Genomic DNA, 14,782 nt, shown 5'->3' on the forward strand with positions numbered 1-14,782 from the left:
TAAGCCAGTAACGGCATGCCATGGAGACAGAATAAGCATGACAGAGAAATGAATAAGCAGGAGTACAGATTGTGAGACAGCTGATAAGATCATGCTGTGGTTCAGCACTGGTAAGGCCTCAGCTGTGGTACTCTCCCCAGTTTGGTGCTCTGTATTTCGAGAAGGATGTGGATTATTGTGGAAAGAGTTTGTGGGACAACAAGCAGAAACATGACCTCTGAGAATGAGCTGAAAGACTCAGAAGTGGCTAGCTTAATGAAGAACACTTAAGGATTAATCAATGCTTGATAAAAGTATTCACAAGCATCAAAGTTTGATACAAAGAAGAAATAATCCATTCACTGTGTCCATGGTGGACAGGACAAGAACTAATGGCTGAAGTTGCAGCAAGAATAATTCAAGTTATTTATTAAGGGGAAAAAGTGTTTCCTGATGGCAAGTGAAGCACAGAAATTTACTGGAGAGGTCATGGAGACCTCTTCGTTAGAAACTGTAGAGTGGAATAACAAATATCTGTCAGGAATGAACTCAGCAGAGTTAGGAGATGAACTAGATGACCTGTTTGAGATCTCTTCCAATCTTTTTTTATGGAGCCATGACTCAGTATAGCTAAGAAGATGTTTCAGGATCTCTCTGTTTTTATGGTTAGAAAAAGAATTTATCTTGGAAATGTCTAGGGGTGGAAAAGTTTTCATAACAGATGGAGGACCTTTTATGTACTTGCTGGTGGGCATTGAGTGCACAGTACTTTAGTACACAGTAGGCCACGTTATGTTATTCTGAGAAATCGGAGTTAATGGGGCCTACTTGGGGATTATAGCACAACAACATGAAAGACAAAATATCACGGGCTCGTACTTCTGCAAAGGAGATGAATGCAATAAAGCCTTTCAAAATACCACCAGCATTAATTTTCACTGGTAATAAACCTCTCCCAAACAACTAAACCCAAATTTAGCACTCTCCTAGAAAAGCATTTCTAGATACCACAGATATTAAAGATTTTTCTAGGCCTCCTTCTTTTCCCCCACCCTCACATTGCAGCTTTCCGAGCTAGTGCTTTTGCAAGTGTCTCCAACCTCAGAAAAATACAGGTAACACCATGTTGCTTCATAATGGTGTTGTGAAGTAGATGAATTTGAGGTCAAGAATAATAAATAAATGCAAGCTCTGGAATACAGACCGTGCTGTGTTAATGACAAGTTACATTGTGTCACTCTTCCATTTATAAGTAGCTTCCACATCTTGCCCTTGTGGAGTGCAGAGACAGCTAGCCATCAGGTTCACGCTTTGGCAATGGCCCTAAGGCAGACCCAAAGCCATCTAATGGTGCTCACTATGTGGTGGCTGTCATTTCTTGTCCACAGGCCAGAGGGCAGAACCACATTCTTCACCGGAGAGATCCTATACCCCTCTCGATATGGGGCATTTATACAGTCCCAAAGAAATGTGACTTATTACAGTAGATCAACCAATTAGTGATTCTCCTTTAAACTCATAGGATCTGTTTCAGCCCAATGAATATTATACAATAGACTTTGCATATACGCTGAGTGTGAGAATAAACCACTTTTCTACTCAGTTACGCTTTTTCTGAGATTTGCAGATATTACGTGTGTGTGAGGTGAGGAAAAGAGACCAGGATGAAAAAAGAGGGAGAGAATGTAACAAAATAGACATGGTATACCAAAATAAGAAAGATCCTGTTATTCTTTTCTTTGATCAAGCTACTGACCACATAAAAATGGCCAACATAAATTACATATGCCAAAGTCAACTTCAGCTGATGTTCTTTCTAGCCATTTGATCTTTTATCTGCCAACTTCCATCCATTTTCCCCAATTCTATCCACACTTAATATTATTTTAGCCATTAAAAATGTGGTTTTCAGCTTAGTTCAAGTTTTCTGTGCAACAGACATTTTATTCTTCCACTGCAATATACTGGAGAAATAAAAGGCCATTTATGCAACAGAAGTGATACTCTACTGAATATATACTATGAATAATAACTCTTAATCACTAAATCTGTTTCTTTTTCCAACAATTTTATATGGATTTAAATAGGAAATCAAAGAGCTTACTTCTTATTTTTGGTCCAAAACCACGCCATAAAAGGGTTATTTTCAATGAATAAAACCTAAACTGTGTACATCATTATTTTTTAAAGAGATCTTTGATTTATTACACTGTTTACAATGGCTGCTGGGGAAAAAAAAAAAAAACAAAAAAAAAAACCACTGCCGAGTTCAACCATAGCTAATTGATGAGAAAGAAGGTTTCTGTGGCTATATTGCAGGAACTGATAAAACAGAAGGAAAGGGACATTGAGAATCCCTGGCTGTAAATCTCATTAGTTTATGAGTGGAAAATACACAAATATTTTTTTTTTGCTCAGAGGTGCTAAGCACCTGTAGCTGCTGTGGACTGTAATTGGCACGGTCAACACTCATAACATCTGAACATTTGGGTTGCATATCTTACTGGTCCCGGCATCTAGAAGACAGACAATTCCAGCTGGTGCTGATCTCGGTCAGGCTTCAGACTTTGCTGAATTTCAGGTTGCTTTGGCGTGGACAATATTCAATTTTTCATCTGTAAAAAAAGAAACAAACACGAACCCAAACAAATGGTTGGTAACTGTAAACTTCTGAACTGGGAAGAAAAAGACTTGAGTGTTTCCTCAGACTGCCCTGCACACCTAAAGTGTTATCATGCTACAAGCAAACTATGAGAGAAAAGGAGATTGTGCTGTTTTCATGACCTATATTCATGTTTTGTACTATTGTTTTTGACTTTAGCCATTTTATATCCCATGGTCGTGAGAAGTATCAGAGGGTCTTTTGAGCGGTATGTTGTCTGCAAGCCACTGGCTAGCATCCACAGAGGCTGCGAGACCACCAAGAGAATTAAATACTGCAACTGAATACTAGATGTTTCCACTAAGAATACCTTCCTCTGTGCACATAATGTTCAGTAGAAACGAAACCATGGGTGTTGTAGAATTCACACTGTCATGACGCCAAGTGGGAAACATGTAAAGACTCAGTAAGCCAAAATGTGAACCTCTGTAAGAATGACTGCATATTGCACCTGGACACTGCGCAGTTCCCATCTACCTGGAGTATCGGTGCAGTTCCTGACAAATTTTAACACGGTTCTTCAAACTGATGTTAACTATGAGGCGAATTCACCATCGCCTAAGTCAGCTGTATTTTTGTATCGCTTTCCAGTGTGCGTACAGCAACCTGGTTTGGCCACCGTAACCATGCGGATGCTCCAGTACTGAAGAAGACAGATGACAGGTGTCTGCGGCACTGCGGGCGAGGTGTGGTGCTCTCAGGGCAGGGTACCACTGGGGATTCCAGGCACAGCGCTGCCAAAGCATCTTATCGCTGCCTGCTTTTTCAGCAGAAAGCAGCGATTAATCAAAACAGAAAGCTTTTGTTTGATTGTGTGATGTGCAGCACTGCTTTTTTTTTGTCGGAGAGGATTTCCAAAGAAGAAACAAGCTGGCAGACCCAGAAAGGGGCGTGCACCCCTCGCCTACCTGGCCTGGGCAGCCACGCATGGGGCAGTGGGTCCGACTGCAGAAGCAGCGCAACGGCATCGCTGTGAGCGTGGCTGCTCCTGCCGATGCTTCTCCTGCACGGGCGGGTGCTTTTGGTCTTAGATCTGTTTGTGAAGCGACAGGAATTGCGCCGTCGTGAAACTCCCGCGCTGGGATGCCGGGTGCGGGTTGCGGGATGCCGGGTGCGGGTTGCGGGATGCCGGGTGCGGGTTGGGGCCGTTACGCCGGGAGCCGAGGGACGCGTATCCCGCTTTCCCGCGGCGGTGCCAGCGGAGCGCGTGGCCTGGCGGAGGCTTCGTACCGAACAGCAGGGCCCCGTGGCCACGAGGCGGTCTGTCCCCACGCCGAGCCAACGGCGCCTCCAGCACACGGGCAAAACTTTGCCTTGCCTGTCCCTGCCGCGCACGCAGGCGGGTTCCGCGGGGTCTGTGTGTGTGGGGGGCGCTTTTTAGGCGGGAACGATTTTTAGGGCCCGTTCTCCAGAGCCGCCACCCCGCACGTCGCGTGTTCCCCGGAACCCCACGATCGCTACCGACCCTCCCTCAGGCAGCGGAGGCGGGAAGCCGAGGGGGCCGCGGGCAGCCCGGCGCCCCCCGCCCCGCCGCGGGCACCGCTCACCTCACGGCGGGGCCTGCCCCGAGCGGGGAGCGCCCGCCGGGCCGGGCTGGGCGGCGGCGGCTGCCCCTGAGCCCCGCTGACAGGGACCCGGCCGGGGCCGGCCCTGAGGCGGAGGCGGTGCGTTTGTGGGCGGCATCTCCCCTCCCCCTCCCCCTCCCCTCTCTCCTCCCGCCGCGCCGCGCCGTGCCCCCTCCTCCCGGGCCGCGGCCGGGGATATCCCCGGCCCCTCCCCGGCGGGCCGGCGGCGGCCCAATGGAGGCGGAGATGCTGTGCGGGCTGCGGGCGGGCTGGGGGCGCCGCCGAGCCGTGGACGCCGCCGCCGGCCCGGGGACGCGCACACTCGGCGGGGAGCCGGAGGCAGAGGCGGGCGCAGGCGGCGGCGCCGGGGCCGGGACTCTGGCAGGCGGCGGCTGGGATGAGCCGGGGGGGCGGCTGTGGGGGCAGATAGCGTCCCGCGGGGAGGCGGCCGAGTGGGGCTCGGAGCGGCGGCGGGGGCCGCCCGGCAGCGGCATGGCGGCTCAGTGCGACCCGCTGAGCGGGTACCTGCAGCAGCCGCTCTCCGACCCGGGCTCCAACAGCGAGCGCAGCACCGACTCCCCCGTGCCCGGCTCCGAGGAGGACTCGGCCGGTCCGCCGCGGCCCCTGCACAGCCCCGAGTGGGGTGAAGAGCGATTCCGGGTGGACAGGAAGAAACTGGAGGCCATGCTCCAAGGTGAGGGCGGGGAGCGGCGGCGGCGGTCCCCGGGGGGCGCGGGGCGGTGGCGGCCCGGGAGGGGAAGGGGCCGGGTCCCCGGCCCGCCGTGCCTTGCCTCTCCCCTTCCCCGGCGGGCCGGGGAGCCGCCTGTCAGCCCCTCCGGCGCCGCAGAGGGGTGGCCGCTGGCCGGCCGGGCGCTGGCCGCGGCCCTGGGTGGGTGGGAGCCCCGCGGGCCGGTCCCGGGCTGCCGGGCGCTGCCGTGGCCTCCCGGGCCGGCGCTGCTCGGGGCGGGGTAGGGGGGGAGGCTGCGTGTTTCCCTCTCCCCGCAGCGGAGCCGCGCGTGGCGGCCGGGGGCGTGTGACAGGGCACCCCCGAGGCGTCAGACGTCGCTTGGAGCCGGTCCGGCCCCGGCGTGGCGGGTGGTGCCGGTGCCCAGCCCCGCCAGGGCTCGTCTCGCAGCGGCAGCCAGCGCGCAGCCAGGCTGCGGCTTTGAAGGTCAAGGTGCCTCAGAAATCCCTCTTTAAAAGCATAATATCCCCGCTCTGGCAGGGCGGCTGAGGCTCTCGGCTTTCGAGGAACAGCCGGGGCCGCGGCGTACCGGGCAGGGAGCCTCTGGAGCTGGGCGTCCCGGCCGGAGGAGCGGGGCTGGCTGCGGGAGAGCTGACACCGGCAGCCGCTGCCCTGAGACTTGCTCAGCCTTTGGCTCTGCTTTCTTCTTCTCCCCCCCCCCCCCCTTTCCTTGAGACTACATATTTTGTCCCAATATGTTTTGAATTATCTGACTCTCCGTGGAAGTTACGTAGGCAGCTTCTGACAAAATATATAGGAGTAGCAGTTGCTGTTGTTGCTGAAGAGCAGATAAATAGACGGGAGCCGGCTGGGGCTGTTGCTGAGTGGGGTGCTGCCCCTAGGGTGTTTTCTGCTGCTGAAGAGCCCATGAGAACGGAGGTCAGTTTCAGGACTTGTGTTGTCAAATCTCAGGCTGTGTTTGGATCAACAAGGAAAGATAAAGTTAGTTTCAGGAAGGTCCTCCTTCCTCGGGGACTACTGTTTTGTAAACACTTCATGTTACACTTAACACGGTGTATTTCATGTACGTTTTCAAAACAAACCCCTGATAAATATTTCACTGTTGTTGGTGTGGCGTGTCACCTGGAAGGCATTTCATTGACTTGCTGGGAGCCGGGGGTGCTGGTTGCCTGACCCTGCCCTGCAGGGCACCTGCCTCTGCCAGCCATGGCAGGCTGCGGGAGCGAGCAGGGGAACGGGAGCTGGTGAGTGGGGTTGGTCCCCGAAGAGCTGCGGTTTGACTTGGTGACTACAATGATTGGAATTTTTTTAATTGAGATTCTCTCTCCTGGGGGTGAGTTAATCTTTAATCAGTTAATACTTTAGCACTAGTAGAAAAATCTCATTATGTAATGCAGTAAAGAGAAAGGAATTCTGAGATACAGAAGTCTCATAAGCGGCAACAACTATTAATAAAGATTTGCTCATCGAAGGTGTCTTAAAACCAAAAAACCCCCATGGATATTGAAAAGAAAAAAGTGTTCTTGCGTATGAAGTTACAGGAAGAAGGGTCAAAAGTTAAAGTACTGAGAAGATTGAAGATAGCCTTAACATTTTCCTCTAGTAGCAAAATAAATTTCCATTATCTCATCCCACACACAGTCCTTCCTTCTACTGCCTGAGGTAGTAAGCATGTGAAGGTAAAAGACGCTCCTAAGCAGAATCCATATACTGTATAGGTTGTGTCATCCAGTAGTAGCCAGTGTCAAAATGTGAGAGGTTTTTTGTTTGTTCCATTTATTTTTTTTTCTTCCTATCATAAGAGTGTAGTAAAAAGTTGTGGTTGATAGAGTACAGTGAGTAAATGCAAACAGAGTGCTGCCGCCTTTTTGATGAGAAGTTGTTGTATGCCTGGTCTAGAATACACATGGTTTAGGTGATGGTTTGAAGAGTTTTTGCATCAGATGTACTTTTCTTCACAAAAAGGGTGTGTTGGACTTGTCAATAATCGATTTTGCGTGAAAACATAATTTTTTTGGATTATTGGTAATGAAAAACTGCTTATTGGGAAGTGTGAGGCACACATAATAGCTCTTTCTGTCAGAAAACTGAACTTTTTGTTAAACATTGTCACTTTCATTCAGTTTCTTTTACGTACTTTACAAGTTTTTATCTTGCCTCTTGAATTCCTACAAGATAGGCTTTACTTGTTCTTTCCTTGTAGAATACCTCAGGCACCAAATAGCTCTGTCAGGGTGTCACAAAGAGCATCGTGAAGCCAGATCTGTAACTGGCACCCAGAAATTCAGTGTCAATCATACTGCTAATTACAAGCCAAAGTTGAATTTGTTTTAACAACTTCCCCATCTCCCCCCCCCCCCCCCCCCCCTTTTTTTTTTTTTTGTGGCCATCTGTTGGGAGTGGAAACTTTTACTCCCCCTAGAAGGAAAGGAACAATGGAAAGGAAGCAGTGTGCCATCTCCAGAAACTAACTTTTTTTAGGCAGTTCATAGGGTCATGATTCATACAGTTTCTAATACCAGATCCTTCACTGGAAGATCTTAAAATATGCAGAAATTGCATCGTGGAGGGGAAACACCTCTGTAGTCTTAAGTGGTGATGACCAGATTTCTGATTTCCAAAAGTTAGCTGGATTTTTTTTTTTTTTTCTTTTTTTTTTTTTAACTCGGGCTGGTGTAAGTACAGCTTTTTGTTCGTATTAAATGCTTAAAAGCTCTTTTGCTTTTACCAGCAGCTAGACAGCATGTTTATGCTTGTGAAAGGTCTTAAAATGACTTTAAAAACTTGTGATTTCTTCCACTGTTCACGATAGCTTTCTTATTTTATGGGAAAGTGGGAATATGTCATCTTTAGTTCAGTCATCTTTAAAGCCAAGCTTGAAACCGCATCTGTTGAAGAAACCTGTCAGGAAATGTTCTCATTTTTGCTTGTGGAATCCCTTATTTTTTTGCTAGTTAACATCTGTTGTTTACTGTATTAATGATGAAATGTAAAAAACAATCAGGGCTAGAAAGAGTATGAAGAAGCTCAGTGTTTTTCTTGGTCCTTCTGTCACATTTGGTGATTGCGTTGCTGAATTTTCTGTTTCTGCCATGGCTGTTTTCATCTTTCCCGCACTTAATATTGCGTGGATAGTTTCTTGAGGGGCAACGCAGGCTTCGGTGAGACTCACCTGGGCATAGCAGACTGTATAGCTCCTGGGCACAACTGGGATACAGTTGTCAGATATAAAATCCACAACTGGAGTAAGTGCTGTAGTGAGATACCGGGTAGCTCTTTCAGAAATGTTCAGGTGGCTAATTTGCTACCAGTTGTATTTGAAGCAGAAACCAAATGTTAACTGAGGTATCAGAAAATCTTGATAGATTTGAGGGTGCTTCTGGTACATCCCCCCCCACCCCCCACCCCCCAACTTTGAAATAATTGGTTTAATATTTTTGGTGTTTCGGAGTGTGGTTCTGAATAGCCTTAAGATAAGTATGTGAAATGAAAGGTAGAGGGAGCTTCTCTAAGAGCTCTTATGTTTGGAATATCAGAAAATGCAAAATGCTGTGGTAAAAATCCTAAACATAAGAATAGTTTTTTCTTGTTATGTCCAACTCCTTTGTATGACTCCTTTATTACTTGCTCATAGATGAATGGAATAATGTTCCAGAAACAAAGCTTACATTCCACCATAAAGCCTGAGATATCTTATGGTGCATGTCTTCATCAGAGTTTATTGGTAAACAAATATCTTGAGAATAAGCTTTTTTTCCCCCCCCAGGAAGCAAGTTTGATTAGAATGGATGAGCTATTCTTTTCAGCAGCAACAGAAGATGATATTTCATAGTAGCCCTATTAATTATAGCTACTCTGCACAAAATTCTGGTGTATGCTCAGGTGACTTAATACTGTGGAATGAATGACTTAGTGCATGTTTGACTGCCTGTTACCATAGCAGCTGAATATTATTTAAAAATGCAAACCACTAAACTTAGAAAAGCTGTCAAAAAAGTATAATTAACAGATAATGTCACAGCAATCAATAGAATTAGACAAATAGCCCATGAACTTAAAAGAAGAAAACAAACCAACCAAAGAAACAAAAAAGGCAACTTTTTCTCTTGCATGTATGTCTTATTCTTGGCTACAAAGCGTTATACCAGGCTTGCATTTCAAATAAGCTTTTTTCTATGTCATGCTTTTAAACGTACATTGGGGGTTTTGATGGGATATATGTACAACACATGTTTAAACACTTCATAACTTTATAATAACTTTATAATGTCACACAACAGTATTTTGGTAAAAAAGCAAATTCATGCTGTTTTTTAGTAAGAATCTAACGGCAGCAGTGGTGTGTGCACCATATTCTATATGGCTCTTTCTTTAAAAAAACAACAGCTTGCCTGTTGTCTCTGTTCTTATTTGGTTGGTTTTACACATCTTCCAGTTTGAGGACTCTTTGGGATCATTTTAACTATGGGATCTGAAACTTTGTGGGTAATGTGTGGAGGGGGTGTTGTGTTGTGGTTTGGTATTTTCTCATGAAAATTCAGCATTTGCTTGACTATTGATAAACAAACACATTAAGAAAAGCACAGACCTACATACCCAGGAAACTCCGAAGAGTACTCATCACCATGAGCACGCTGTTTGCTGTTGACCTCATCTTACAGTGAAGGTTGTGTTGATACTGAGTAGGAATCTTGGAGAATAGTAGTACTCTGTGCTGATCTAGTACTGACTGTCATTAGTAACTAAAAATAATCGCTAACTGGGGTAGGTCAGAATTATAGGAGGCATGTCAATCTTAATTTATGTAATGTAGACCTGATTTCTAAAAATAATAAAGGATCATTTATTATTTTTTCAGCCAGTAAGGATAATAGTACTGCAACTGAAATTTAGTATGAAGTCAGTACAAGCAGCTCATTTGAGTGCCTTTGTGTGGCTCTCCCTCCTGCCATCGCAGCAGGTGAACTCTTCCCTGTCCTGGTCCCTCTGCTTTGGTGCTCTTTGCATGTCATGGGGAGTTAGGAAAATGCTCAACTAGTAGTCTTTCACCAGAAGAAGCCATGCTTTTCTTAGAGCGAAGTGACCTAAGTAGTTAGAGACAATTTTTTCCACAATCTAATCTAGGTCAAAGTTTAGTGTAAATCTACTGAAATTTGTTAATTCCTTTGCGTGGAGGTCACCTTTTGAAGCCATTGCCTGATCCTAGGACTGTACTTGTGCAGTGCCTAGTTCTGATGCTTGGATGATAACCAATTTATTTTGTTTGCTGATCCATCAGGTGAAACTCACTGTATTTAAACATGTATATTTTCCCTACTTAATGCATAACTATGTGGGAAAGTACTTTTAATACTTTTCTACTTTTCTTAGACTTCTAGTAGTTTTAACTACAGAGAATAAATTGGTAAGTGTGACAAGCAGAGTTTGAGGGGAAGAAAAATGCTTGTATTTGAATATATTAAAGAAGATGGAGATGTTCAGATGTTCTAGGGAACCTGGGCCTCTGCTGCGACATTGCTATGAACTATAGTTTTGTTAAAGACTAGCCCCTGAAAACATGAATTGAAAGATTTTCAGTGAGTTAGCTGCTTAATAGGCAATCATAATTTAAATGGAATGGTCCTGACTGATGGTTTCTGTGTGGTGATAGCAAACTCCATGTTAAATTTATGTTGGGGTTTTTTATGTTTAAATGGCTAAGCAGGAATTACTAATTCTCTTCTGGAATTTTACTTTTTTTTTTTGAGAGTGTGATGGTGGCAGGAATCTGTATAATTAAACTAAATGTTGTGTGATCCTTTGAATAATTTACCTTTCTTGCAACTGAAGTTAAGAATACTTAGTGCTCTTGATTTATACTGCTGTTTAAAGTTCCCTGTGTCCCTGTTGGAACTTTAAGAGATGTGAAGTATGTCTTTCTTTGACCAGATTCTTACTGAAGTATCTTCTCAATTCTTTATTTTAGTAGGTCCTAAACAGCTTCCTAGAGGAAGAAAGTGTGGTGGTTTTTTTTTCTGAATTGAGATTTCTGTTGGTGGTTTTTTATTTTGGTTTTTTTGTTGTTGTTGTTCCTTGCAATGTATCAGCATAACCTGGGCAAGGACATAGTTGTGGAAACTGGAGCCTTTCTAATAGCATATACATTTGGTATTTAACTTGCAAATAGTAGAAAAAAAAAAAAGAAAAAAAAAGTTCTTTTTCAGGTTTTCAATTCCCTAAAGTGCTGAATAGTCTATTTCTACAAAAATAAATATATTAAATGAATTTGTGTGACTTTTAGTTTAAAAATGGTCTTGCATTCCACTGTTAACAATTGTAATAATACCACTTTCTCAAGTTTCAGTGTTTTTTAAGTAGTACAACGGACTATCATGGTTTGGCATGAACTGCTAAGTTAAGTATTGCTGGCTTGCACATTCCTCTTGGTTATATTGTAATCTTTACCTCCATTGGAAAATACGTCCTATTTTGAGTACTTATTTCAGGCTCTTGGCTTTATGCCTGTCAAACAATGAAACATGCTAGTTTTTTTTTAATTTCAGCCCTCTGTGTTGAAGAATGAATAGCTTTTTAATTTTTTTTTACAGTGATATCCCTTACTGTGAAGACTCAGTGGCTTTAAGCGTAAAAACTAATATGACTACATGTGAATTGGAGTTCAGATAACTCATTTTGTGTGTACTTTTTGTAGCTGAAGGAATGAGTACTTGATTTAAGGATTTATTCTTTAAGTTGCTACCTGTTAATTGGTGGTAATTTAAAAAAAAATGACTTAAGCAACTAAAAGCCTTCCTTGAAACATATCTGCAGCTTTTGTTCAGTATCTATTTTTGTTTAGGCCTAGGCTTTCTTGTCTCTGGTTCGGATCAGTATGATTGTATTGCATGGGCAATGTAACTCTTCATGTTTCGATGACTTTTATAGCTGATTTATGTGAAGATGTCTACAGTGATATCCTCTTTACTGGAATAGGAGTACATAACTTTCAAAAAAAATTATTTCCTGTTAAAGGTTCATTGATGTGAAGGAACGCTCATGAGTGATAGCAAGCCTCTGCCAGGTCACTGTATGTGTGGAGCTATTGGAGTCGCTGTGATCCTCACGGAAAACACAAGGCTGTATCTCTGCTGCTGCTCTCCAGCTAATGGAGTCTAAGGAATCTGGGTATTCAACAGGTTCTCTCATTTAATGTAAAAGTGTAGGTTTTGGATACTGGGGGGAAAAACTCTTGATGTCTATGCAAAAAAAGGTGGGTGTGATAGATTGGGGGTTGAAAACAAATACAGAACAGAGATTATGCTAGGTGTCTGAATGGGTAAGTCATTTGCCTAGTAGCATAACTGTGTTTAACTTTTCTGCTGCAAACCAGATTTCCTGAAAAGAGGTTGATGGGTATGTAGCAACACTGGTTTGTCCTAGTCATTATCCTGGCTCTGTAGCTCTAGTGCAGTAGAGACCAAGGCACAGAAATCAGAAAGGCACGCAACAGGCACGTGCCTGCAGGACACTTGGAGAAGTCATCATGCTTTCTCTGGGAAATCCACATGAAGCACATATCTCACTGAAATGCCTGATGCTAATGCAGGCAGCACGGATGTTGGACAAATGGGACTGGAGGTCTGCATGCAGTTGCAGAGCTATGGTCTCATTGAGGTTGGAGAGGTGTGGTGGGAATAGCTCTTGGGACTGGAGTCTTTCAGTGACTGGATACAGGGTCTTTAGGATGGACAGGCTTGGATGCCGAGGAGAAGGTGTTGCCCTTTTATGTGAGAGAGTGGTGGGCTTGCATGGAGCTCTGCCTTGGAGCAGGTGATGAGCCAGTTGAGAGTGGGTCATGATTACTGGATAGACCGAACCTGGGGGGTGATAAGCATGTCTGCTCAGTCCATCATCTGAGGCCTTGAGATGACTTGCAGAAGCCTCATGTTTGCAAGCCTCCATCCCCATGGAGGACTTTAACCATGCTATTCTCTGCTGGAGGAGCTGCACAGCAGGGCACAAGCAACGTGGCAGGCTTCTGGAGTGCATTCATGACAAGTTCCAAATGTAGGTGGTCAGGGAGGTGACAACAGGAAGTTCTCTGCTGGACCTTGTACTTGCAAGCAAGGAAAAACTGGTCAGGGATGTGAAGATGGAGGGCAGCTATTTAGAGGGACCTCGACAGACTGGAAAAATGGGCTGGCCAGAATGTCATGAAAGTCAACAAAAGTAAATGTGAGTTTCTGCACCAGGGGAGGAATTACCCCATATACTATCACAGGTTTGGGCGTGACAGGCTGGAGGGCAGTGTCCCAGAAAAGGACCTGGAGGTCTCGATGGGCAAGCTGATCATAAGCAAGCCTGCAGTGTAGTGTTGTGACAAAAAAGCCCAACAGCATTCTGGGCTGCATCGGAAAGAATGTTACCAGTGGGTTGAGGGTGGTCCTTCCTTCTTTGCTACTCAGCCCTGGGGAGACACAACAGGAGTCCTGTGTCCAGACCTGTGTTTGCCAGTACAAGGAAGACATGGGTGTGCTGGAACAAGCCTGGCAAAGGGTCACAAAGCTGTTGGGGGACTGGAGTATCTGACATAGGAGGAGGGACTGAGACATCTGGGACTGTTTATCTTTGATCTTGATAAGTCACAGGGAAGACCTTACTAATTTTGTGTAATTGTGTTGGGGTATAAGCAGATGGAGCCAGACTCTTCTCAGTGGTGCCTAATGACAGAACAAGAGGCAAAATTTCATTTTATGACTTTTCTCCTTTATCTGAAAAGGAAACAAACCGTAAAATCTGGGGATTTTGGTTAGTGTTTCAGTGTTCAGTGCTGAAGTGAGATAGTGAATTTCGGAAAGCAAAGGAATCAAAAGATTCTTAACTACAAAGCTGAACATTGATTTCACATTTTCAATTGTTGAGCTACAATACTAAATCTAATATTTGACAGTCATGTTAGAGGTTAATATTTATTAGTGTTATGTATTGAATAAGACTATAAATACATGTTTTTAAATAAATGCTTTATCAAATAACAGTATTAAAAATGGTACTTTGCAGCCTTTACTTCAGAGCTGATAAAATTGTGACTGAGTATAGGGGTCAATTTGCCTTCCCCAGGACAGCGAGAAACATCTGCTGTGGAAAAAATGGTCTGTACATCCCACCTTTAAAAATCCTAGTAGGACTTCTTTTTTTAAAATTTTGTGTTTCTTATGCTTGGGTATTGGTGCTTTTTAGTGTCATGTCAGTGAAACTTAAAATACTGATGGAGCAGTCAAAAGTTACTTAGGTTGGTGTTGGCGTTTTGAAGCTGTGGTTCTCTTGAACAGGTAGAAAATCACTAATACTTCTTAAATTTTTAATCTTATTCTATTTGTTTGTTGTGGTTACTGCTGTTTGTTAGACACCGCTTTAATTCATGGTGTCTCCTAAATACAAGGTAATTATGTTGCAAGTCAGTGTTTACCATTTGAGAGTGTTTCCCCAAAAAATCCATGTATATGATGCTGTTTCACAGGCCAGTTGTTGACCACTGGCCTCTGCCTGCGAACTGTTGTTTCACAATGAATAGTGAAGATCAGAATGTTGGGGCATCTTACCTCTTCCTCCTTATGCACACTTCTTATTTTTATTCTGATCCTTCTTTATTTTGATCTTCTCTTGTGCCAATACTGTATCCTCCTGTCTTATTTCCTTAGATTTTTATTTATTGACAAAAAAATGATAGTTTTTTGGGTGGTCTGTGGTAGGTGTTGGTGTAGCCAGGCTTTAAGTAAGCAGAACTGAGAACAAGTAGCGGTGCCCAGTGTGTTTGATTTGCACCAACCTGAATGATGCAGTCACAGGTTCAGTATGTGAGATGAGGTGTGGTGACCCCGCTGTGTGGCT

At 44.7% G+C, this 14,782-nt stretch overlaps 1 protein-coding gene across 1 annotated transcript in view; it reads left to right on the forward strand.

Moving 5' to 3' along the window:
• The first annotated feature begins 4,494 nt into the window (after positions 1 to 4,494).
• Positions 4,495 to 14,782, forward strand: part of BICC1 (BicC family RNA binding protein 1) — a 109,966-nt gene continuing 99,678 nt past the window's right edge. Inside the window, exon 1 of the mRNA XM_055819322.1 lies at positions 4,495 to 4,900. Within this exon, the coding sequence (XP_055675297.1) occupies positions 4,699 to 4,900 (202 nt within the window). The 5' untranslated portion in view covers positions 4,495 to 4,698. The remainder of the gene's footprint in view (positions 4,901 to 14,782) is intronic.

Source organism: Falco peregrinus, chromosome 1, assembly GCF_023634155.1.
Source record: "Falco peregrinus isolate bFalPer1 chromosome 1, bFalPer1.pri, whole genome shotgun sequence".
Lineage (NCBI taxonomy): Eukaryota > Metazoa > Chordata > Aves > Falconiformes > Falconidae > Falco > Falco peregrinus.